Source organism: Erpetoichthys calabaricus, chromosome 5 (assembly GCF_900747795.2).
Source record: "Erpetoichthys calabaricus chromosome 5, fErpCal1.3, whole genome shotgun sequence".
NCBI classification, from domain to species: Eukaryota; Metazoa; Chordata; class Cladistia; order Polypteriformes; family Polypteridae; genus Erpetoichthys; species Erpetoichthys calabaricus.
Window position 1 is genome coordinate 217,051,703 of NC_041398.2, and position 23,895 is coordinate 217,075,597.

General features: G+C 35.5%; 1 protein-coding gene across 1 annotated transcript; it reads left to right on the top strand.

Annotated features, from left to right (window-relative positions):
• Positions 1–30: 30 nt before the first annotated feature.
• Positions 31–22,802, top strand: txnl1 (thioredoxin-like 1). The gene is made up of 8 exons (XM_028802535.2): positions 31–342; positions 4,236–4,332; positions 14,135–14,308; positions 16,587–16,709; positions 18,645–18,714; positions 19,183–19,355; positions 20,322–20,426; positions 22,550–22,802. Exons 1-8 carry the CDS (start codon positions 245–247, stop codon positions 22,577–22,579), a joined length of 870 nt encoding a protein of 289 aa, XP_028658368.1. The 5' UTR covers positions 31–244; the 3' UTR covers positions 22,580–22,802.
• Positions 22,803–23,895: the final 1,093 nt, after the last annotated feature.

A 23,895-nucleotide genomic window follows, 5' to 3' on the forward strand; every position in this document is an offset into this window, starting at 1 on the left:
TTAGTTCTTTTTCGCCTTTAGTGCTCTGATTGGAAGTTTTCTCTCCGCCGTGTGGCGAGTTGACTGGAGGGGTGTTTGCTCAGAAATCGGGGTTTCAGATTGTTCTTTCGTAGTGAAAGGTTTTCCATGATTTTTTCCTGTGTCTGCTGCTATCAATTTTTACTCAGTATTTTGCAGCCTGTTTTGCTGCCCTTAGGTGAACTTTATTAATTTATTTTTAACTCATAAAAATACTTCTTCAAAAATGGTTGGAGTAAAGGTGATTAGTAACGACTCAGAGTTTCAGCCGGAACTCACGAACGCCGGTTCCCGACTGACAGTGGTCAAGTTCACTATGACTGGGTAAGAGTTTAATGTATGTCTTAATTGCGTTATACTGAAATTGTCTTCTGCCCCCGTTAGTGTGGTTGATTGTAGATTTGTATGTGATGCGATTTTTAGGAAGTGAGTTGCAAATACTTTAACTGCTAATGCAGTTTATACTTATTATACGGTCATGCGCTAACTTTATTCCTGTTTTAATGTCAAATCACAATTGCATTCGTATTGGCAAAGTTAGCGGACAGTACAGTGCAGAAGAATGGCCAAGAAGTGTTTAAATAAACATTACTGTAAACACTGTGTTTTAAATTATATAGGTATAAGCAAAAAGCACCAACAAAAGTCATTAAAAATCAGTTTGCAAAACGAATTGGCACGTTATATTTTGGAGAAAGCACGGTGACAGAATATATAGAATAAGTTAATCTATGCATTCACTTTTTGTACCCGTACTGTTTTGATCAGCGTCGGCAGTCGTGGACGAGGGCGTCTGACATATAGCATATGAGTAAGTCAACAAGAGAAAAAAGTGAAAACCGCAAACAAGACGCGTACCATGGGAAATACTGAAGAGAGTGTCCTGTGAATGTAGGCTCTTCGTCATGTGCATTAAGACGGGTGACGTTTACACTTAGTTTTGGGAAATTTTTTTACATGTACTGTTCACATGATTTACAACACTATGTCGATTGTTTTGTTAATATGCAGTATTTGTATAGTACACCACTTTAATATCGATAGTAGTCAAGTTTTTAATTGCACGACTTAAAAGGTAAGGATTTGTGAATGCCAATCATGTTAAAAGCTGTAAATCTGTTGTGATAAAAATTAAACCTTTTGCTTATTTAGTATAGAATCAACACTCATTTTTAAATCTTTTAAAAATCCAGTAAATGCAGTGTTAGCCTTCAATTTTTGGATCTTTTTAGACGCTTTCCAAAGCATTGTGGTCATAAAATTTATTGCAGTGCTCTGCTGAAACAACTTACTACTGTCATAATAATACTAAATAATAGTTGCCGCACCAAATCATGTAGGACAGAGCAGTAATTAATTTACTTTATCACAGTTATGTTTTGTTGAATAGCCAGTGGTAATCTTTAGGCTTTGAAATCTTTAGAGCCTTATTTTGTTCAGCATCCTGTCCACTGGAGTTTTTATTTTCCACTCCTTCCACAGACTTGGTCCTTTACTCTTACAACCATTAGTGACTTTAAAGCCATATCTAGCTAGTTGGTATTTAAGCTTTGCCTAGGGACTCTGCAATATCTGTTACTTATTTTTTTTCCATATTGTGTATATACTATAGGTATTATGTATTTTTTTTATTAATTTGTGTTATTTGTAATTGTAACAGATTTATTTAATATAAAGCTGTTTGAGGTACACTTCAATCCATCCATTGATTTTATAAGCCTGCAATCTAGAAAGAGTCATAGGGAAGCTGGAGCTTGTACCTGCAAGCAGTAGGTGCAAGTTAGGAACAATCCCTAGACAGGACGCAGGTCCATCGCAGGATGAACATATGTACACATTAGGAAGGGGCCTATTTAGCATCACCAATCCACCTAACCTGTATGTCTTTGGACTGTGGGAGTGAACCCTTGTGGACATGGGGAAAAAATGTAAACTTCACGTCGGAAATGTCTGGAACATGGACCCAGATTTAGCTACACTTACTGTATAACAATGTGATATATAAATGATGTTGTTGTTTAGTATAAAGAGCAACTGTCATAGACAAAACCTGTTTATAATATTTATAAAAAGTCTACAAACCCATGTCAAAATGGCAGGTTTTGTGTGATAAAAAAATTAAAACAGTAGAAAACTGTTTAGTGAAAAAAAGGGAAAAATCATACAAAAACCTGGTTGCAATAGTGTGCACACTCCTTAAATTAATACTTAGTTGAAGCACCACGTCTTTTGGGTAAGAATCTAACAGTTTAGCATATCTTCACTTGGCGCTTTTGCCCACTCCTCCTTGCAAAAAATGTCCAGATCTAATGAATTAATAGAGCATCTCCTGTGCGCAGCTCTCCTTACATCACCCCACAGATTTTCAATTGGATTAAGGTCTGGGTTCTGGCGGGAACATTCCAGAACGTTAAACCTCCTCTAATGAAGCGATTGCTTTGTTGATTTTAATGTATGCTTTGGATTGTCTTGCTGAAAAGTGAAGTTCCTCTTCATCTTCAGCTCTCTAGATAGATAGATAGATAGACAGATAGATGGATAGATACTTTATTAATCCCAAGGGAAATTCACATACTCTAGCAGCAGCATACTGATAAAAAACAATATTAAATTAAAGAGTGATAAAAATGCAGGTATAACAGACAATAACTTTGTATAATGTTAATGTTTACCCTGCCCCCGCCCCGGTGGAATTAAAGAGTCGCATAGTGTGGGGTCTGTCACTGAAGCTGCTCCTCTGTCTGGAGATGATACTGTTTATTGGATGCAGTGGATTCTCCATGATTGATAGCAGATTGATTGATAGCATCTAGCAGATGCTTTAAGGTTTTGTGCCAGAATAGACTGATACTTGGAGCTATTCATGATTCCATCCACTTTAATTAAAGGCCCCGTTCCTACTGAAGAAAAGCAGCCGCAAAGCATGATGCTGCCTCCACCACTATTCACTGTGGGTATGGTGCTCTTTTGATGATGGGCTGTGTTATTTTTGTGCCAAACATACCTTTTGGAATAATGTCCAAATAGTTCAAACTTGGTCTCAATAGACAATAATACATTTTTCCACATGGTAGTGGGAGGTTGGGGATACCTTTATGCAAAGTTTAGCTGGGCTTGGATGTTTTTGTTTGTGAGAAAAGGCTTTGGTTTGGCTACCTTGCCCCACAACCCAGACGTATGAAGAATACGACTTATTGTTGTCACATGTAGGGAACAACCAGTTCTTGCCAGGAAATCCTGAAGCTCCTCTAATGTTGCTGTAGGCCTCCTGGTGTCCTCCTTGACCATTTTTCTCCTGTCTTCTCATTAATCTTGGAGGGACATCCTGATCTTGGTAGAGTCACTGTTGAGCCAGATTTTCTCCACTTGTTGATGACTGTCTTCACCATGCTACATGGGATGTTTAATGTTTTGGATACTTTTTTTGTACCCATGTCCTAATTGATACCTTTCAGTGAGGAGATCCTGTTCATGTTTTAAAACCTCTTTGTAGAGCATGACTTTTGGAGTATGTTCCAACCAAGAGGATATCAGAATAATCCTACAGGAACAGCCAGACTTTATCTGAGCTCAATCAGAGCCAATTTAATTGATGTCAGGGGTATCCTAACTACTATTTGAAACGAGTCTTATTGCGATTGGTTGACTCTGAATGCAGCCTGATGATTGTTAAAAGATGTGCACATTAATGCAACCAGATTTTTTGAATGACTGTTTCACTAAGCAGTTTCTGATTTGTTTCCACCTTGTTTGCATAGATTGCAATTTTGCAGTAAAAGTGGAATAAGTTCTAACAGGATTTCTCTTGGTTTCATTATTTTATCGCACAAAACCTGCCATTTTGGAAAGTGTGTGAAAACATTTTATGCCCACTGTATAAGATGCAATTGTCAAATTTATTGATGTACTATCGTGCATATAGAATTTACCCTATATGTATGTATGTATGTATGTATGTATGTATGTATGTATGTATGTATGTATGTATGTATGTATGTATGTATGTATGTATGTGTGTATATATATATATATATATATATATATAAAGTCATTTTACTGCTGTGACATTTCTACCACTAAAATGAATAGTATTCCTGTATAAATTTTGTGTAGGTTAGCCGTGCATATCATACCGTAGCTTTGAAATAGAGGACAATACATATTTTTGCACTGTTTTATAGCACATGTACATAATCTTTAATCATTATCACACAAAGGTGCAGGCCCTGTGTAAGAATAGCTCCTGCTTTCAACATGCTGAGCAATAAATATCCCCAAGCAGTTTTCCTTGAGGTTGATGTACATCAATGTCAGGTAAGTAAATATGGTCACCTTTAAAAATTTGATCAACTTATCTAAGGATATTTATTAGTTATGTGTAAATATTATGTGTTATTGGAATGTGTTAAAGACAAATATAGATTTTGTTTAGTAATGCATGATAGTAGAAGGAAAGTAAAAATGCAAGAGTAATACATTATTCAGTTCTTACATTTTAAAGTGACAGATGCTTTTGAAAATGCAGTGCAGAGGCATCAAAATCAAGTCAATTTTCTTCTAAGGGCATTCCTTCCACCCTTTAACAGAGAAATGGTTAACACATGCCTCAAGTAGATCTGCCCGCAATGTTCATTTCTGAGTTTAAGGGGTGCACTATTAAGTAGGGTAACTAAATAGGAAGGCTATGACATCTTTTGTATTATCAGTGGCAAAAAAGTTAAAAATTTGTTTAATAATATTAGCTTTATGATGGTGAAAAATATACTAAAGTTTTTAGCGCTTCTTGCTGATGTTCTCTTATGAAATTTCCCATGCAGCTGTAGATATATAGATTATTGGTGGGAATTGTTTGAAAGTTGAACATGAGAAAGATAGCACCAGATCAAAATTTAAAGCAATTTTTCTAATGCGTGTGATAAAGGAAAAATGAGTATGCTTGCCACCATGGTATACCAGTACTGGAAGAGTATCCAAAAACCCAAAGTTTAAAATGGTACACTACCAGCATTTCAGGATTTTTGGTATCATAACTTAAACATCAGTTTTCCTTTCAATTTCTCACAAACCCTCCCCCTACACCAGTTCCCTCAGCCCTTGGTATTGTATACATGGAAAAACAAAACGATAGGCTTTGACGCGATCGAGACTTCATTGGGGGACATTAATCCCCTACATCCATTGCTTCATTGAGATTGGCACTTCATAGGGAACCCCTCTTTATTTCTTCAACACAATTGAGACTTTGCAGCCAAACACCCCCATTTGCTGGTGGTTCAGGTTACAGGTATTTGTTATTTGGTTTGGAACCGTTTTAGTAAAAGTACTTTGATCCAAAAGTTGGTGTAAGTACCGAAGTGAAAATTTTGGTACCCATTCAGCACTAATGCCACATAAACATTTTCATCAAGTACCACATTTTTTTGGGGTATGGGAAAACACATTGCACAAAATGGTAATCAGAACCTCACAATTTCTTGCAGGTTACACAGCATAGCTGGGCTCAACTAGATAACCAAATGATGTTATGCTCAGCTAAACTCTTCACATTTATAAGTAAATAAACAAATGACATCATATGAACACTAAGCAGAATAGGAATAAAGCTGAAAAAGAAGGCTTCTACATAGGAGCCAGCACCATGAAGCACACCTTTTCCTCTGCTTCTACAAAATCTTTGATGGTAGTAACAGTGGTAAGAGATAAAATCAGTCTTAAGTAGACATCTTCTGCAGATCCATAAAGTAAATTGCACATTAAAGAATGATTACCATGTTTTAGAATAAATGAAGAGCTCTTCTATTTATGTTCAACATCATGTCTTAACCATGCAAAAAGATTTTCCAACATAAAATAATAGGTAAGGGCAGAAGAGCAAATAACACCCTTCAAGTGTTCAATCTGACCTGTAGTTTAACATGTTATTACCAATTTAAGTGTTAAACACATTGCATTGATGCACAAGTCTAGAGCAATTACTATGTAAGCATGGAAAATGACACAGTTTCGGAAAATTACTTTTATGTGTTTGTTTTAGAGTAGTAATGCAAAGTACTAATGCCAGTATCATGAATATTACAATTTTGAGAGAAGGAAATCAAACAGGGTTTAGTGAACCCAAGATTAAGAATATGCCAATGCTTTCTGAATCTCATTTGTAGAGTAGGTGAGAGTACAAACCTATCTGTATTTATTACTGAATTTGTTTCATGATTAACAATAGGGTCTTGGTTGTCATACAAAACATGCTTTTTAGGCAGTATGTACAGATTTTTAAATATACATTTTGATATAATCTATCAAAAAGGTTTTTTTCATATTATCTGCAATTTTAGTAAATTGACATCTGTTGGAGCGTACATATTGTGGCATAGAGAAAACTAAATAAGTGATAAGTTTGGATCCCAGGAGTTGAAAAGCTTTTAACACTGTAACAAAGAACTGATATTGTCTTGCCATACTCAAAACATGCCACTTATGTCAGTAAGTCATTGCTGGTTTTAAATGCATAGGTAATTGTTTATTTTAATTTACTTTTTTTTCTGTCGTTTTAAATTTTAAAAATCCATTTTGTTTTGTTTTTAAATGTAGCTTCAGTATAGCTTTTCTCAACAGAAAGGTTATTTTTTATAAAAGTCAGTGCAAAACCATTCTGCACTTTGTACGCTTAGATGCACAATGGAAAAGACAATAAAGCTTTGTTAAGTTTTATTTACTTATTTACAGAAGTATCTCATATTTTTCACTTCACTGTATTTTTTGGTTATTTTTCTATTTTATTGAAATATATCATTTTAAGAACATTTGCTATAACTATTTTCAATAAATAAATTTTCACCTGTAATTATTGTTAAATGTAGTTGATGGTTGTGACTATATATTTTACCAGTATGTATTTTATTTTGTCACAGTACCAGGGAGGTAATAAGTGTTTGAATCATGAAGATAAGAAGAATTTCAGTAGGTTAAGAATGTAGAAACATGCTTATATGAGACTCTCGCTTTCATATGGGAAAAAAAAATGACAAAATGTTTTCAAGTATAGCATGCAGAGTAATAATCCCTACTGGAAGAATTAAAGACATTTATTATTTTCTGAAATTTAATGTAAAATTCAGATTCATTGCTTTTTGTGTACTTTAACTTACTATAAATGTTTACATTCAAATACAAAAATCACAGTGCCTGAGGACTTGGTCCAAGCAGAAGCAAAATGAATGTGCATTATACCTTATCTAGGTACTAACCCCTTTAAACAGTAGTGTAAACTACATGTTTGTGTTTATAATGGGTCAGTAAAAACAGTCCTCTGGTAAATCATAATTTCCAGATTAAAGATACAAACCTACCATATTACCTTAGGTATTATTATTTGTTGGCTTTAAACTTTTTTTTTTTAATCAGAAAACCTCTTTGCATCCAGATTCATAGCAAATTATTATTATATTTGTATATATTTGCAATGGTTAGAAAGTATCCAAGGCTGATCAAGTCAGAAGTTGTTCTACTACAAGAAGGGATGTCAGGGGTGCTGTGTCACTTCAGATAAGATGTTAAATAGCCCATCTCTTTGACAGCATTTTGCTGACAAAATAGCAAGAATTGGAAACACGCATATATCCAGCACCTTTCAGATCATCCTAACAAATATAAAAGTACTGTGTTTCAAGGTGCTTAACTGCAGGAAGTAACTTTTTAGATGCGTCATTTCTTGGAACTGCCTCTTCGACATTTGGTTGCACAAATGGGCAGGTTGGGTGTTGAGCATGTGTCCAATATCATTCAAAACACCATTACTTCTTGGAGATCAGAACAACTCCTTTTTAAGTCAGAAAAAAAAACAACTAGGGCAATATCTAATTGGTGATTGTCACAGGTTAGTTCAGTCTATTGTCCATTCATTGTCTTAATAGAAATTATAGCACTTTTTATCCATTTTCTGTGCAGCCACAGAAACAAACCAACAGTCCTTAAGGAGTATTGGGACTGCCACTCTTAAAATTGGAAGAATTTTCAACCACTTGTACTTGAAGTCTCATTCTTTTTGTCACTATTCACACCTTCTGACCAAAGGTGAGAATGGGAATATACAGTATGTTGACTTCTGCTTGATTATCATACAACAACAACAACATTTATTTATATAGCACATTTTCATAGAAAAAGTAGCTCAAAGTGCTTTACATAATGAAGAAAAGAAAAATAAAAGACAAAATAAGAAATTAAAATAAGGCAACATTAGTTAACATAGAAAAGGAGTAAGGTCCGATGGCCAGGGTGGACAGAAAAAACAAAACAAAAAAAACACTCCAGAAAGCTGGAGAAAAAAATAAAATCTGTAGGGGTTCCAGGCCACGAGACCACCCAGTCCCCTCTGGGCATTCTACCTAACATAAATGAAATAGTCCTCTTTGTAGTTAGGGTTCTCACAGAGTCACTTGATGCTGATGGTCATACAGACTTCTGGCTTTTAATCCATCCATCATTTTTGGAACATCATGGTACTTAGAGTAGATGGTGGTGACGCAAGCCACCACCAAAAGGACACCGGAAAAGGAAACAGAAGAGAGAGTAGGGGATAGTACAGATTTTAGAGCCACCATGAATAGTTATTATAATGAATTGGATATACAGAGTATCAGGATTAAATTACAGTGAAGTTATGAGAAGGCCATGTTAAAGTAATGTGTTTTCAGCAGTTTTTTAAAGTGCTCCACTGTATTAGCCTGGCGAATTCCTACTGGCAGGCTATTCCAGATTTTAGGTGCATAACAGCAGAAGGCCGCCTCACCACTTCTTTTAAGTTTTGCTCTTGGAATTCTAAGGAGATACTCAGTTGAGGATCTGAGGTTGCGATTTGGAATATAAGACGTCAGACATTCCGATATATAGGATGGGGCGAGATTATTTAAGACTTTATAAACCATAAGCAAAATTTTAAAGTCAATCCTGAATGACACAGGTAACCAGTGTAGTGACATCAAAACTGGAGAGATGTGCTCGGATTTTCTTTTCCTGGTAAGGATTCTAGCAGCTGCATTCTGCACTAGTTGCAAACGATTTATGTCTTTTTTGGGTAGTCCTGAGAGGAGTGCGTTACAGTAATCTAGTCGACTGATCATAGTCCAGTAAAACACCTTCAAGACTGCTATAGCTACACATTGATAAATCTCATTATTACTCCTTGCCTTACTTGTAAACATGGCATTGAGATACTTGGACTCCTTCACTTTAAGCAGCTCTTGACAACTTACCTGAAAAGAACAAACCGTTCTTTGGCGAGAGGACCATGATTTTAGATTTGGAGGAGTTCATTCTAATCCCAACTGCATCATTCTTGGCAGCAAATACTTCCCGGGAAAGCCAGAGATAAGTCAGATGAAGCCAAGAGGAATAACAACATCTTCAAACAGCAGTCATGTGATCCTTAAGTTTCCATCCTGAATACCCTCCAGTCCACAGCTGAAAATGAGGAGAGACTTCTCTCTTGTTCTTGCATTACCCCAAGATAGGCTTTACTTATAAGTCTGGGAAATTAGATCTTTCAGTAAATGGATAACACCCTCTTGTTGTACATTTTAAAAATGGGAAACACCATTTGACCCTGTCAGTCCCGAGCCACTGTCCCCTGCTTCCATACAACACTGAAAAGGAATGCTATCTAAAACACCCTCGCAACATCCAGTTATCTTGTCACCTTTGGTCATATCTTATGCAACCCTGCAGCTTTGCTACTGCAGAACATATTAATCACCATAGCAACCGACCTCAGCCATAGAAGTGGAACTAACCCCAACCAATACTTCCTCTAAGGAGGAAAGTGTATCCACCAGCTCCTTCTAGCTGCAGACACAATCCACTATTCAGGTAACTTTTCACCACCATTTCCATGAACATCACTTGGGTGACATTCTGTGTGCTATCTCTGAGAAATTGAATATTTTGTCAGTACAGTGGAACCTCTGTTCATGAATGTCTCGGTACACGTACAAATCAGTTTACTACCAAAAAGTTTGCCAAACTTTTGCCTCGGTTCACGACCACACACTCGGTATACGAACAAGCCAGTTTCCCTTTCGGTTTGTACATGTTCAGTCTCTCCCTGTGCATTTCCTGTGCAGCGAGCAAGAGAGAGAGAGCGCGACACACACACACACACACAGGCAGCGCGAGAGAGAGAGACAGACAGACTCACACACACAGGCAGCCCGAGGGAGAGACAGACGCACACACACAGGCAGCGTGAGAGAGAGAGACAGACGCACACACACAGGCAGCGCGAGAGAGAGAGACAGACACACACACGTAGGCAGCGCGAGAGAGAGGGGGCTGGATGCAGGTAGGAAGGCAGTTAAAGAATGCACTGAGCTTGATTTTGTTTTCACTTCTGTTTACAGCGATCGGTTTGTAGCGTGCATTGTTGCAATGTTACTTTTCTTGGTGGTTTATTAAATTACGGATTTTTTCAAATGTTCATTTTGTTCCCTGTGCTTAAAACTCATTTAAAAAAAAAAAAGTGTTTTTAGCCAGCGGTTGGTAGCGCTATAGCGCAAACTATTGCAGTGTTAGTTTTCTCTGTTGTTCAAGGTTTTCTCAGTGTTATTCAATGTTTTTACATTTAGTTTACTATTACACTGTGCATTCTATGGTTTAATTAACTATATTTGTGCTTAAAAACTTAAAATATATATATATATATATATATATTTACATACAGTTCGTATGGTCTGGAATGGATTAATTGTATTTACATACAATCCTATGGGGGAAATTGCTTCGGTTCACGACCAAATCGGTTTACGACCAGAGTTTTGGAACGAATTATGGTTGTGAACCAAGGTTCCACTGTACCTGTTTGAGGTCATACAAAAGTCACTTACCAGACTGTACCCACACATTGGCCTTGGCCACTGCTAGAGCTACTGTATTTTTTATCTAGTCGGCACCTCTCAGTCAAATTTGGATGCCTTTCTGGTAGCATTGCACAGAAGGCCTCAGATTGTTTTCAAATTGACAGCTTCTCCCAACACTGGTGTCCATCTACAAGTCCTAGGGTTGGTTTGCATATTCTTTGCAGATACATTTACTACTGAGAGTCCCAGCTCCCACTTCCCACCACAGAAAAGCAAGGGAAGCTCTGTTCCGAGCAGGAATCTGTTTTTTTAATCAAGATTATCATAATGGATTGGGCTTTGCCTGTCCCTTCTTAGTTCAGTTTAGCATGGGGAACCCTATCAGGAACACATATCTACAGACAATCTGAGCTCCCACACCTTGCTATGGTGACAAAAGCATCAAAGAAACTTTTAACAGTTATTTTTCTAACAGTAAAACATGTATCAAAACAGTATCAAAGGGTAGGTATTAAAGGACTTATGTATGAGACATTGGTCTGAGGAAAACTATGGAGGTGAAAACTTCATTTGTTTATATGTTTTTTAATGGATTATAACATATTACCCATATTAGCAAATGAATATTCAGTAAAATCAGTTGCTTCATATTTATTTCTTCAGTTACATATTTTTGAAAGCTTTCTAAATTACTATATTTTATACCTTGTTATTATTGACTTGGGATGCCTTCATATTTAGATTTGTGCCATTTCTGAGTTTTCTGTTAATATACAAGAAAAAATCAAATGTGAAACAGAAATTCAATGGTAACTAACATTTCTCTATTCATTAGAGAACATTCTGTGGCTTTATAAAAAGCTGCCGAATTGAGTGCAAATGTCACTATAATTATGTACCAGCTATTGCTTTCTTGAGATGTTGAAAAAACGAGCCTGAAATAAGAGTTACAGTATAGCTTGGTATTTGAAAAAAGATTTTTACACCAGCTGTAGGAATCTCAAAAAGAGTCATTCATTCTTTTTTTTTTCTTTTTTTTAATATGCCATTCATTAGTCTGACCTCCATATAGAAAACATTTTCTTCACGAAAAGGTCAATAATAGAAAGGTGATAATTTCACTTAATTGAATCAGTCAGTCAGGCACATCTTACGACTTAGGATTTTGATGTATTGGAACCCTTGTCAAGCCCTTGTCTGTCCATGTTTTTTTCATCAGTGAATTTTGTAGTTCTTGGCTTTCCTTTTGACTTCTTTTCTAAGTGGTAGTAGTTTAGGTGGTTCACGAGGGTATGTTTGCAGAAGCTAATCTTCTGTACACTGTGCTTAATCACACAGTCCAGTCTCGCTCATTGTAAATAGTTTTGATTTCAAATTCATAGTCAGTTTTATCACATGTACTGAGTACAGTGAAATTCTTACTTGCATGTACTAATCAACATGCAATAGGTCACCACTCTCCACTTAACCTAACTTGCACATTATTAAGATATAGGGAATACCAGAATCATTCCACACAGACTGGGCAGAATATGCAAACTTCATAAACACAAGTGTTAATAAAGCAGCAATATCTTGAACAATCTACATTGTTGGACTCTATGACAGCATGGCCAGTGCGGCATGAAGAATATTTAAAAAAAAGATGAATCTGTACTTACCTTTTGTCTGATTTTCTGCATTGTTACAAATGTTGTTCCGCGTATTTAAACAGATCTCTAGCTAAAGTTTAATACTATCTAAGTGGGAAATGGAACTCAAAAAATGAAAATATTCAAGAAGTGGTTATACCACCTTTTAATAGCCGTTTTTGTAACCAGGTGTATTTTAAATCCCTCCTCTTTGTACAACTGTTTTATCTTAGTAATAATTTTGTAGTTTTAAAAATACACAGCTTTTCATAGAGACTGTCAATTAGATGGATGTTTTGTTTTTCATTATCTTGTATGTCCAAGCTGCTCTGAAAACAAAATAATTTGTGGTTCCTCTTATAATGGAAAGCTATTTAAATTCCATTGCTGCAAAACAATAAAGACCACTAAACAAATACCACCATGCTTGATCATTATTAGCTATTCAGAGTTCATGGGACCATATTTATCTCAAATTCCACATTTGTTTTTTCTGTCAGTAAAACCATTTTTTTGTTTATTCTGATACAGAAGTATTGAGCAAAGGAAAAGAGATCTTTGCATATATATATATATATATATATATATATATATATATATATAAAATGCCATTTTACTGTTCTACTGCATGTGTGTTTTTTTTTTTTTTTTTTAAGTTTTGCAGGTTACTCTTGGAAAGACTTTGTTAAAATAGCCACTTAAGGTAAATTAACTTACTATTACAGGCTTTGTCTCACTGAACAATGCAACTTTTTCTTTTGTTTAGTGGAACCCGGGAGAGTTTTAAATTGGTTGGTAACCCTTTCAAGACTGATAGAAATCCTCATCATTTTTCCCCCTGAAGATTTTTAAACAATGCCCTTTGGCTGTGCCTCTCTAATTGGCCAGGATGAGCTTACATGTGGACATGCTTTTACCAGAAGTAAAGGCATTGCCTTACTTCTTTTAGTTCACTTGGGTTCAGTATTATTTCAGCACAAGAGTAGTGTATCTTTAATTGCCTTGCACACAAAACACATCAAAAAGCACAAAACATCACCATCTTCCCCACTCAACCTCTGCATTATTTACTTCTACTAACCTTTAAAAAAATCTACCATGTTAACTGTAAAAATATGCAACAATGCAGGAAATTAACACTTTTTCAGAGAACACATTAAGTGTAGTGTCAGCACTTGTTATGTAGCCTCAGTGAGGTTAAGTCCCAAAATAAGGATGGAAATGCCATTTCTTTCTAAAATGGTCACATTTGCTGCATAATTTTTAATAGTTTGTTAGTAGTCTGCCATTGTTAATGCATTAAACACTATAATATACTTTACTTTAGAACCAAACAGCTCCTCTCCCAACTGGTTCAGTGATTTTATTGAATAGTTATTTCTTTGAAAAATCATGCAATTGTACATGCCTGATTTTATTTTGGGGTTACATTTTTTTACTTTAAGTATTTAAGTTTTGATGCATAATGTTTACTTAAATGAATTTCATATGTGAATTGAAGTAGAGTAAAATGTAAATTAAAACTGGAAGGTGACACATTTTTGCAAGATACTCTATACAGTTGATGATGTTTTGGTATAACTATATCTAGGCAGACATACCTAATTTTGAAAAAATATTTTATGATTTATCCAGGCAACAGCTGCTGCAAACAATATATCGGCAACACCCACTTTTCTGTTTTTCCGCAATAAAGTGAGAGTTGACTTGTATCAAGGAGCAGATGCTTCAGGTTTAGAAGATAAGATAAAACAGCATCTTGAAAATGACCCTGGCAGCAATGAGGACTCTGACATCCCCAAAGGATATGTGAGTAATTCTGTGTTCAGATCTATACACACATCTATGTATTGATAAGCCAGGAGGTTAAGTCTGTTTTTTATTTAGTATGTCATGCATTTTTTTTGCAGCCTACTCATAAATTATGTTGATTTTGCTATACATGTTGTGTCAATCCAGGATTTGATTCCTTTTTTATTATTGTTCTATAGTGATATATTTATGCATGAAAACTTTTACATATTACATAACAGCAGCATACACATGATCTTTAGCTTCTACTTTATCCCGATAGAAAAGTAAATCAATGTTCTTTCACTGGGTAGCATTTGACTTAAAATACTGAAAGGTGAAACATAGAGAGCAGGTTTTTCACCACCAGCGACACAGCAATTAGTATAAAGTAGTGTTTCTCCTCAAACAAACATTTTTTTGGCCTTGGGACTCGACTGTATGCCTCTTGACTTTCTACACCTTTGGAATTTTTAACTTTCTGAGGCTTTTGAATCCATAGGATTTTGATATTCATGGTAGACTCTCTTTAAACATAGTCAACTGTCATACCTTTTTTAGACAGATATATGGATCTGAGCCTAATTTGAAATGTCATTTTTCATTAGTTTTCAGATCAAAGTATTTCAAAATATTTAATTACATGTTAGATTTATTCTATAGAGTCATTTGTTTTACTAAGTGGAAGACATTACTAGATACCTATATTTCATTCTTAGATTGCAGCATAAAGATATTTGAAAATTTATCATGATTGGGTGGGAACTTGATAAATACTAATAAACTACTGATTGAGAATGCAGTTATCTAAGTTCAAGTTCTATTTTCTTGTAATGTGTGCATATTATAATGATATTCATACGGTATATACAGTATACCACAGTCTAGTGACTTTAGTAGAGTACTAACAGCTGACAAGAAATGTAACATCAGATGATGTATACAAGAGAAAATCATGCAGTCATTTATATGAGCAATGACCTTTGGTGAAGATGTCTTCCTAAAAAGAGTGGTGCAAGTTCTAATACTCTATACAGTGTACTGAAATTGTGAAAAGAGTAATGTGACTGAGCAGGACCTGTGCAGAAATATTTTACTCATATATTATATGAGATCAGCATAATGAACTTGACTTGTACCTTACTGTCCTTTTAATAAAGCAATATTAATCAGGTTTGCTGCTGTCCCAGCATATCGTTGTGGTGTTTAGTTAAATACGCTTATAAGATTCTGGCAATTTTTTGTACTTTGAGCCAAGGACAAACAAACTCAAATCTTTTCAAGCAGTATTGAAGAGGAATAGTTTATTTATATAATAAAATAAACATTGGAAACCCATCTATAGAATGCCTTTTATATTTAAACAGTACTTTAAACTTTTATATTTAAACAATTTATTTTGATTATGTTTTGAAGTTAATTTGTGTAGCTTTAACTTAATGGCTGTCCTGTTAATTATCTCAATTTGAGCCTATCCTAGCAGGACTTGATATACTGTAAGACATGAACCAGCCGAAAGCACAACACTAGTCCACCACAGTATAATTGTGTATAGATGTAGAGGCTACATACAACAGGTGAAATAATAAGGTCTTGTTCTTCCACTAACAATACTCAGAATTATTATTGACAAAGGGTTCAAAAGGTGACACATTTGTCAGTGGTCCCCAGTGTTATTGTTGTAAAAATTTAAATGAAAACCAGATTTTCGTGATCCCAATGAAACTGACAGTTAGAACTCAAATGAAGTCAATAAAATTCCATAAGTGATTATTACCGTGTGATTTTTTTTTTTTTTTTTTTTTTTTTTTTTTTTTAATACTTGCATAAGGAGGTGGTCGAAATTCAGTGGCACTTCTTGGCTTGAAGGGGGCAGGCCAATGCAGGTTACCAGTTTATCGTGGGCCACACTCATGACAAAGTCCAGAATCTCTCATACTAGGTCACTGTAGTGTTGCAAGTGAATGGTCCATCCATGTTTTTAGGATGTGGGAAGGATCCAAAGTATCAGAAGGAGGCAATGATGAAGGGAAGACAAATACTGTATAGGAGAATGCTAGGGCTTATAATAGATTTTGACCAGTTTAGAATTTGAACACAAGTCTCTGAAGCTGTGAGGCAGTAATGGAAACCACTACAGAATAAATATGATCACCACAGTAAATTATTATTAACTTATTTTTAATTGGAAGCTGTTTTTTCTTTTGTTCCACCATTGCTTTACCCTAATACAATTGACAGAGTCGTAATTTACAGTATTCATTAAGTGGACCTTCACTTTTTCTATTCTTTTTAGATGGATTTAATGCCATTTGTTAACAAAGCTGGATGTGAGTGCCTCAATGAAAGTGATGATCATGGGTTTGAAAACTGTTTACGGAAAGACCCAACCTTCCTTGAATCTGATTGTGATGAACAGGTTGGTGCAGTTGAATCTTTTAATGATATTAAGTGAACCTTTTAAATATATTAAGGATTGTCTTCTTTTAATAAGCATATTTTGAGGCTGTGAACGTACTGGTTTCAAAAATACAGTAGGAGAAAGTAAAAACTCTGCAGTGAAATTTGAGTAATGTTGAAGATTGAGATTTGTCCCTGGAGAAGTATTCTAAAGTGCTTCATCTAATACATTATAATTCAATCATATGTAATTCCAGTTTAAGTTTCCTTTTATCTTTTGTTTTGTGCAGTTAGTCAGAAGACCTGTCCTGCACTTGGGAGTTATGTTAATCTCATGTTTATCTCTTCCAGTTTGTTTAAAATTTGAGGTTTTAATTACCGTATTTTTCACACCATAAGACGCACTTTTTTTCCCCCAAAAGAAGGTTGGAAATGTCTGTGCGTCTTATGGAGCAAATATTGCGTCACAGACCATGTGTATTACCTGACAAAAGTCGACATCCAGGGGTAGAGGGCGACAAAACTCACTGTTACGTTACAGGCATTCCCTCTGTGCTTGGAGGAATGTTAGACTCATTGACTCGGCATCTAATCCTTGCGTGTGCATGAGTTGCGAAATGTAAACAAATATAAACAAAGGCAAGATAGCATCTACATCTCATGAGGGAGCGAAGCGAGTGCAGAAAACAAAATACCCAGCAGACGATGTTTTGCACATTATCACTGAGTCGGACTCTGGACTCGACAGATTACCAGCCGCTGGACTACTTCAGGCTGTTCTTTCCTGAAGCTGCCTTTCAGCTACTGTCAGACGAGACAAACAGGTATGCAGGGCAATTTTTTGAATCGAGGGCTGTGCTTGCACTGCATTCTCGTTTTTCAAACTGGAAACCCACAACAAAACACGAGATGAAGGGCTTTGTGGCATTACAAATATAGATTGGACTAGACTGGTGATATAACTTCAGGGAGCATTGGTCCAAACGTGTTTTGTCCCCTGGTGGCTTTGGACAGGTTATGCCGCTTGATGATAGATACGTGCTCGTGCAAAGTGATTGTGAGCAACTGAGCTTAATAAATTCTGACACTAGCGATGAGGAGTTCTTGGGGTTTCCATAAAACTAGAAGAGTGCTTGAACCTTAAAGTCTCTCCTTATTTGTTAATGACAGTGATGATGTTTCTTAATACCGCTGTTGAATTTACATGGTTGAAATATTATTCTGCTATATTTTATTAAACATATTAGTGCACCATTTGGTTCAGAATATTTTTTTTTCTTGTTTTCCTCCTCTAAACCTAGGTGCGTCTAATGGTCAGGTGCGTCTTATGGTGCAAAAAATACGGTATTAGTATACATCTGCTCTGGGGTTTTGCTTTTTGTGTGTAATAAATGCAAGATTTAAATTTTTATACATGGAGATTTTTTGCTTTCTTCTTTTTTACATATGTAAAGGAGAAATGTTCTTTTCTTAAAGGGAATAAATCATTATTTGATCTTTCAAATATCTCTATATATGGTGCAATTTAATATAATCACGTAAATTACTTTAAGACTTTTTCTTAATAACATTTTTAACTTTTTACTCACGTTTAAGTTTCACTTGTTTATCAGACATGTTTTTTGTAATGCAATCCCAAGTGTAATCTACAATATGCTAAATTTATTCCAGAGCAGTGCTTGCCAGCTTTGATTATTTGAATTTCTGTTGCAGCTTTTATTTGCTCCATCCAGTAGCCTAATTGGAAACCATGCAGTTTCAGCCTCTGAGTGTGTTAATTTAAGTGCTTTCCTTTTTTTAATTAATAGACTCATAAACAGGTAACTAAGTAAGCCATAAATTTTAATAAAAAAATAACTTTTTTCACATTATTTATAATTCACCTTCTGATCATGATTATGTTTGTTCATATGTATATGGGTATGTTAAATTTTGTGGGTTTTTTTTCTTTCAGCTATTAATTACAATGGCTTTCAATCAGCCTGTAAAATTGTTTTCAATGAAACTACAAACACTTGAAATAGGTAAGGTTTTAAAAAAATACATTTTATTTCTTCCATATACTCCTGTGCTGTAGCACAAAGGGGCAGTGTTTAGATGCCCAGTATCAGTTACTGTTTGGAGTTTACTTAGGTGAAAACAAAAACACCAGGACGAAACCCATTTCACAGTGCACAATGATATGCATAGTTAATTGATAAGGATATGTGTGCCTGTGAATAATGTGATTGACAGTGTCCTATTCCTGTGACACTCTAATATTAGATAACGTATTTTCACAGAATTGGTATTTTTGGATTGCTATTCCTTGTATCTCCCTTATTACAAGTAGAAGTGTCAATTAATTTTTGATGAGAGTGGAGAGAAAAATTAGTACTTGTTCAACTTAATGATACAATTGTTTCAGATCTGTTGATTAATGTAATTTGGAAAAGAATCAATTAAGACTGCATTGCTAGGTGACTTGTTTCAATGCTTCATTTTGTTTACAGCTCAGGCTCCAAAGTATGTAAAAATTTTTATAAATCTTCCTCGCTCTATGGACTTCGATGATGCTGAGAGAAGTGAACCTACACAGGCTTTAGATTTAACAGAAGATGACTTTAAAGAAGATAGTCTCGTACCACTTCGTTACGTGAAATTCCAGAATGTAAATAGCGTAACAGTAAGTGAAAATATTTTTCTTGTTTTTATTGATTAACTGATCTCCGTATGTCCTGCGGTGGGTTGGCACCCTACCCAGGATTGGTTCCCTGCCTTGTGCCCTGTGTTGGCTGGGATTGGCTCCAGCAGACCCCCGTGACCCTGTGTTCGGATTCAGCGGGTTGGAAAATGGATGGATGGATGGATGATCTCCGTATATACCACCTCAATATATACTATGTTTTTTAATCAGTATTGGCCATTATCAATATCATTGATGTGTCCTTGCTCTTTACTACTGGAGTATGGAGGAAAGCTAAAGTTAAACAATGTATTTCAAATCCTGTAACTATATCTGTAAGAAACAAAAATTGACAATGACTCAGCAAAAAACAAACTAAAATGCTGTACTGAAAATTTATATTTTTCTGTCCATTACATCAATACACAAATTGTATTTGATGAATGTTAATTAAGCATACATGCATGCCATATTGTATATAAATAATAAATAGGCCCTTTTGATGTATTTAATTTAAATGCTATGTAATCACTCTTTTTCAGGCAGTAAAAGTTTTGAATCAGTGATTCAGAATTCACTTGGCATGTGTTGTTTGTATATAGTAGTTCCTTCAGGCTTTGGTGTGGAGTAGACATTTATTTTTGGTTGTCACTAGTAGTAGTGATTATTGGTAAAATTCCTAAGCCACATAAGAAATTTTATCCCTGCAGTGCATGGTGGTCTGCCCCTGGATTTCTTCCTAATGAACTGTGTCATGTCCACACTATGTCAACTGTATGCTTTTGGTATAAAGAAGGATCCTCTTAAGTTTATAAATACACATATAGTGTCACTGAGATAATAAAGACATATGAAAGGTTTTTTAAATTATAGGTCATCTCAAATCAAAGTTATCATTGCATATTTAAAGTCATTTAAAAGTTTGCAGAATACTTAAGGGCATGTTTACTTTGTTTTTATCTCTAGCTGTTTATCAAATCCAACCAGAAAGATGAAGAAACAACAAAACTGAATTATTTTACCTTTATTGGAACACCAGTACAAGCTACAAACATGAATGACTTTAAAAGGGTAAGAATCATCATCCCACTAGAAAAATAAATAGAATAATTAAACTACTAAATGTGTCCATAAAATGAGTTGTCAGTTTTTTTCAGATGTTTATATTCTTTTCGGTATGTAACAGTTAACTGGAAAATGTTTTTTAACTATTTAACAATGTCTGTATACCTTCACCCTATTGGAGCTATTTTTAGGAAATTTAACATTTCTTTTCACTGCTGTGTTGATGATACACAGGTTTATATTCCCGTCTGCAACTCTGCAATAAATCAACTCCACAACTGTCTTTCTGAACTAAGATCCTGGATGGCTAATAATTTTCTTGATCTGAATCAAAATAAAACGGAGGTGCTTATAGTGGGTCCATCAGCTAAAGCCCAAATTGGTCTTGGATTTCTCGGCTCTTTCTCTGTCTTTTGTAAACCTCAAGTCCGCAATCTTGGTGTTATCTTTGAGAGTAACCTCTATTTTGAGAAACAAGTTAATTCTGTAGTCAAAAGTTGCTTTTTCCAGCTTCGTCTTTTAGGTAAGATCAAGCCTTTTTTATCTTCTAGGGATCTTGAGAAAGCTACTCGTGCTTTTATCTTTTCTCGCCTTGGTTACTGCGACTCGCTGTGTTGTGGGATTAGCAAATCCCTAATACACATGTTACAGTTGGTCCAGATAGCTGCCACTCGCTTTCTGGTTGGGACAAGAAAGTCTGATTCTGTTTCTCCAATATTAGCTTCTTTACACTGGCTGCCTGTCAGTTTTTGAATTGATTTTAAAATCTTGTTGCTAGTTTTTAAATCTTTACATGGGCTTGCTCCTGCCTATTTATCTGAATTGTGTGCTTTACACCAGCCCCCTAGAGTGCTTAGATCTTCTGGTCAGTTGTCTCTTGTTGTCCCTCGTACCAAGTGTAAAACTAAGGGGGACAGGGCTTTTGCAGCTGTTGCTCCTCACCTGTGGAACTCTTTACCTCATCACATAAAGGAGTCGTCTACAATTGAACTGTTCAAAACAAGATTAAAGACTCACTTCTATTCACTTGCATTCCGTGACCTTCAGTAATACCGATGGTTTCCTCATTGTGATTATGTAATCTATTTATTTTTTATTTTATTCTTTTATTTTATTTCTATTTGTTATTTATGTTAATTGTATGTATTTTTCTTCTTTTATTGTAAAGCACTTTGGCCACAGCATTCCTATGTTGTTTTAAATGTGCTATATAAATAAATTGACATTGACATTAGGTAGAGATTTTATGCAATCATTTGATCTAATGCCTAGTAGGAGTAGATATTATCTCTATAAAGTATATATAAAATCCAAGTTAACAGATTTAGATTGGGTTTTTTTCTATAATTTGCTTGAACATTCAGGTTGATTTTACAACTTCTGTCATCGCGCCAAGTACCATAGTTCGCTTGCAGGAGTGATTTATTTGCACTAATCCAAGACAGAGGCTGTGGGCTAAGGGGAGGGGGAAGCGTACGTCAGGAGTGGAGAGCCGGGCGGGACCTCCTCACTCAGGCACCAGCCTCTGTTCGAATCGCTGCATCTCTGGCGACGTGTTGGAGTGTAACTTGCCTCCACATAGCTAGCGATACCTGTTTGTTTATTGATTTTTAAAGTTTGCCCGGTTTCACTACTATGCAGGTAGAGCCGTGGGGAACAGCTAGTTATTTATAAATGTTAATATAAATTCAATCAATGCCAATGCCATTTAGTAAAACTTTCTGGTATATGTTAATATTTTTATGGTGTTATGTAGAAAAAAATTGAATTTGGTAAGTTTTAGAAATGTAATAACTGCTGAATATGTTACAAGGTTTTTTCCATATTTACCATTGTATATAATGGAATTTTTTAAAACAGAACGTTTTCAATATTAGAATCGAAAATGCGACTTGCCAAGTATGTGGTACTAAACTTAGTTTAGTATGGACACAGGATTGCATCCTTGTAAGGAATGAGTGTGTTTTATTTTAAAACAACAAAGGTGCTGTTGTACTGAAATAGAACAAGTAACTGGTGTACAAAAGGTATTTGTAGTAATTAAATAAAACAGAAAAGGTAATGTTGTTTTATGTTTAATTGCACTTTTTAAAAAAGATATGCAAAATTTTGTGTTCTATTTTTTTCAGGTTGTAGGTAAAAAAGGAGAAAGTCATTAGACGGACAGATGGGAATCCTGACTTCATGCTGCATTTACTTCAAGGACCTCACTTTGCCAATTTTATAATGGGATCTAAATTATAACAGCACCTTGTAATTTAGTTTCAATTAAATATCATTTTCCCAAAAAAATCACTGCTTCTGTAGAGGCAACTCATTTTCACTGTCTATTTTTATTGTAAGCTGATAAATACTGTAAATAAAATCAAATCATTTTTCAAAGGCAAGTTGAAGTTTTCTACCATGTCTGTGAAAGAAAAAACTTTATGCAATTCATGACTGTGTACAGTATTGTTCTTTATCAGATCAAATACTGCTGATGACATTTAATCCTATTCAGAAAATACATAAAAATGCACCTCACGTTTAACACATCAAGGCAACTGTTTAAAAACAGCAGAATGCCTACAATTTCTTTCTACTCTTGAGTTAATTAAGAATATTAATACTTTGCATCGGTCATTTCCTCATTTCACAGTCTCATTTTCTGAATACTGAATGAGTTTTGAGATGTCTTACGCCCTGTATATGTAGGATATCACTTCTATCGACCATGAAAAATGGTTTAGAACTGCCAATCAAAAAAATTATGCAGCAGATTGTTAGGTAGCCAGTTTAGATATTCAGAGTAAGAGAAGGATGACAGTAAATTCCCCCATATCATTGTCAATGTTTTCTATAATCATAGTTCTTCCACATTCCATAACTAAATAACAGTTATATTAACACTACTATAATTAAGAGTTGTATCTGTTCACACGGGCGGGATGGTGTCGCAGTGGGTAGCGCTGCTGCCTCACAGTTAAGAGACCTGGGTTCGCTTCCCGGGTCCTCCCTGCATGGAGTTTGCATGTTCTCCCCGTGGCTGTGTGGGTTTCCTCTGGGTGCTCCGGTTTCCTCCCACAGTCCAAAGACATGCACATTAGGTGCATTGACGATTCTAAATTGTCCCTAGTGTGTGCTTGGTGTGTGTGTGTGTGCGCCCTGCGGTGGGTTTGTCCCTAGTGTGTGCTTGGTGTATGTGTGTGTGCGCCCTGCCCGGGGTTTGTTTCCTGCCTTGCGCCCTGTGTTAGCTGGGATTGGCTCCAGCAGACCCCCCGTGACCCTGTAGTTAGGATATAGCGGGTTGGATAATGGATGGATGGATGGATCTATTCACACATAAATTTTATAGCAGTTTTGGAAGCGTGTTTGAATCAGAAATGGGAATGAGTATATTATAAATGGATATGTGTTATTTAGTAAAGACAAACAAGATTGAAAAACTGGATGGTTGTCATTTATTTAGGAGAATGTTTTAAAAAGTGTCTCCTTC